The sequence below is a fragment of the Limulus polyphemus genome, unplaced genomic scaffold, assembly GCF_000517525.1.
Source record: "Limulus polyphemus unplaced genomic scaffold, Limulus_polyphemus-2.1.2 Scaffold3139, whole genome shotgun sequence".
NCBI classification, from domain to species: domain Eukaryota; kingdom Metazoa; phylum Arthropoda; class Merostomata; order Xiphosura; family Limulidae; genus Limulus; species Limulus polyphemus.
Genome location: NW_013668749.1, coordinates 134,913 through 138,370, shown reverse-complemented (window position 1 = coordinate 138,370; position 3,458 = coordinate 134,913). Strand labels below are relative to the sequence as shown.

Sequence of the window (3,458 nt, the reverse complement as noted above, 5' to 3'; positions counted from 1 at the left end):
TGTGTCGCTAAAGTTTCGTCGGAACGAAGTTACGGAAATTTAACTAATGAACCGAGACGTAACAACATATTAATGGAAGAAATCTAACAGAACTTTGCTCTAGTTGACATGCTGGATAAAAAAATTTACTTATTCTGATGTCTTTAATTTCTCTCCCTCCCTACAAACTGCTATCAACATTGTAGAACTGCTTTCTAAATACTTACATGTCACATGCACTAGATTTTTTGGTTAGCTTGAACTGAGACTTTGTCAAACGGAGTCGTTTCTTTTCTTGATTTGTGGTGATCTTGCTCTCCCTGTGTTCCTGAGAGTCTCTCTCTTTCTGTTGACACTTTGGTGAAAATTACTTAAGTTTAATACTAATAGTCAAATACAACCAGTTTCTTAAGTTATAAATGTCCTTTATACTAAAATCAAAAACAGTGCCTTATTGTGAGAAATGGAATACTTTCTATAGCTAAAATAAAAAATTTACAACAAGTTGAAAGCCTAATTTATGTATTGTTGGGTGTTTTTTTTTATTAATTGGTAAAGATAATGCAAAGTCTGATCCAAATATCAAGAACAGTTTAGTTTATTCCTTTCTTAACATTTGCTACAACCTTCTATCATTTATAGTTGTAGGCCTAAGGGCACAAAAAACATTTCAAGGAAAATTCAACGACTAACTCACAAATAAACTTATTTATAGAATTTCCTTGCTAATCATTACAGTAACTGAATAGATGTGATCATGACACGCGGTAGTGTGTCATGTGGCCAAAAGAACCTGCAGAACACATTATTGTTATTAACTGCAGAGTTAGTTTAGCAATTTTCTACTTTCTGTGACATATTTTCAGTGGATCTCCCCAGTGGCACAGCAGTATGTCTGCATACTTACAATGCTGGAAACCATGTTACGATATCCGTGGTGGGCAGAGCACAGATAGCCCATTGTGTAGCTTTGTGCTTAACTATAAACAAACAAATACATGTGATATAAATTCTCCAATTTTGATTGAATTTTTTTCCTCACAACGAAAGTAAAAAAAACGTTATTAGATAGAAAACATATTTAACTTTCCAGATTTTTTGTAAAATTTGGTACACTGATAGATCTTAACAGCTTACAATTAGGGGTCAAATGTGGTCTAAATATAAGCCTTATGTGCAATTTTGAATTAGAGATTGAAGAGAGAAGACATTTAAAATCATATTTCCAGAATCTCTCCTACGATCAACATTACGTTTGTTTCCTTACACCCCACATCATGGGGTGGAGTGGTAAGGTGAGTGCTAGTTCCACTCCTGACCCAGAACCAAAGCACCAAACCACCGAGGGCTCTAGTACCTCGGCACCAGTTTCTCTCCCACGTATAGGAACAAGATCTACAAGTAAGCCCTTGCTTGACTCCTGATGAGCAGCTAGCCATGATTGAAAGCTGCGTCAAAAAGGCTACCAGCTGTTCCAGCCAAGTTTCATCACCACCTAACACCATGAAATCCACTATATCATCCACCGTGACTAACCAAGCCATCAGGGCACTGCCAAACAAGCAACCCAATCCCCCTCAAGCCTCTACTTCTACTAGTCAGCAGCCAAAACCTCCTCCAGTTATCATCATGAAAGGAATCCTGGCCAGTTACAGGCATCCAGAAATAGCTCTTTCCCAAGATACGCTTCACCAATATTAAAAGACTAACCAAAGAAGGAGTTGTCATTAAAACCAACACTCCAGCCGACTATGCCAAACTCCGCAAGCCCTAAGACCCTTCAGCCTTCCAGAATACCAAGCTTAATGTTAACATTCCAGGGGATGATCAACACGATAACTCTCATACTATCATCATCAGAAGTGTACCATTTGACATCATGCCAGAGGAAGTATTACAAGAACTTCAATCGCAAGAAATATCCGCCAAAAGCCGAGAGTTAAATTTGTCCAGACTGACCAAGACACTCTTCTCACCGAGTGTGCCTATTTGATGGAAGCCAAGCCACAGATCTAATTAAGAATGGAGCCAACCTCTGGTACATCCACCACACAGTTTAAGCAGCAAGACCCAAACAGCTACCCCATTTCCAGTGTTTCCACTACCAAAAGTTTGCCACACCTAAGCCATTTGTACATCCAGGATAAAGTGTGCACTGTGTGGAGAAAAGCACCCAGTAGCTGATGTCCACAGCAATGCCACGAAGCTACTTGTGCCAATTGTGGAGGACCACACATCGCCTCCTACCAAGGGTGGCCCAAATATCAGTAGGTATTTAGGGTAGTCCATTCAGCCAATGTACCATCCCAAGGAACCTCTAGCATTACAACCCAGCAAGTTCACTGCCAGCTCTCTCTGAACCAAGGACACCATCATACCAGTAGTTAATGAGACCAGAACCAGGATCAAGCCAACAGGGATACTCCAGGACCTATGCCGACATTGCCAGATGTTCGTCAAGACCTCCAGCCTTGCAGATGCATCACAGCATTTGTAGCGAATATTCTTTCCCACCTCCAGAGACCTCCTGAACAATGCATGCCACGCAGAAAATTTCTACTTCACCGTCTAAGGAGTCACCTTATATGATCTCAAGACACTCATCCATGGAAGAATTGGCCAAGCTGCACCAAGGACTAGGTAAAATGCTCAAATATTTTGCATATTAATAGTGGTTTACATTACAAAAAGTTGAACTATTTAACTTGAACGAAAAATTAAATGTAAACATAAAAACAATTAATGAAACATTCTTAACGCCTAATAGTAATTTCAATTTTCCTAACTTTAATGATAAGGCTATACCTAAATCCCTAGACAAGGATTAATTTTACTTTGTAAAAAGACCTTAAAGTCACCTTTCCCAACCTAAACATAAACACCAACAATGAATATATATTATGTCACATACACATTCCCAATCATGCTACAATCATACTACTTGCCACATACATCTCACCTAAAAAAGAACCAGACATCAATCTGCTTCTAACAGTAATTGATCACAACAAGCATATAATTATACTTGGAGACCTCAACTCAAAATATCAAAACATAATGGTAATATTCTATACAGTTTTGTCGAAAATGATGATATATTAGTCATTATTGATAACACGCCAACTCACCCACACTACAACAATTCACAAGACATCCTAGACTTAGCAATCATTTCACAATCACTTATTCCATATACAAACGATTTTAAGGTATTACAATACATTGGGGCATTCACAACGCCATTCCATTTAACATAACATAATATTTTGGGACAACATGGGATCTATTGGTCATCTCAGCTGTTCCATTATTCAAAACTAAATTAAAATGATTACAAAAATAATAATAATAAAATTTTAAATCCAGTCCTTTTCATTCATATACTTATCAAGCTTTTTCTTAAACTCACTTAAATGTACAGCCTCTACAACATCTGAAGGCAACCCATTCTAAAGGCCAACCACCCTGTTAGAAAAATG

At 37.9% G+C, this 3,458-nt stretch overlaps 1 protein-coding gene across 1 annotated transcript in view; it reads right to left on the bottom strand.

Annotated features, from left to right (window-relative positions):
• Window positions 1-206: 206 nt before the first annotated feature.
• Window positions 207-3,458, bottom strand: part of LOC111088109 — a gene marked incomplete at its 3' end in the record, with an annotated part of 17,208 nt that continues 13,956 nt past the window's right edge. The window contains exon 4 of the mRNA XM_022397097.1: window positions 207-334. Within this exon, the coding sequence (XP_022252805.1) occupies window positions 207-334 (128 nt within the window). The remainder of the gene's footprint in view (window positions 335-3,458) is intronic.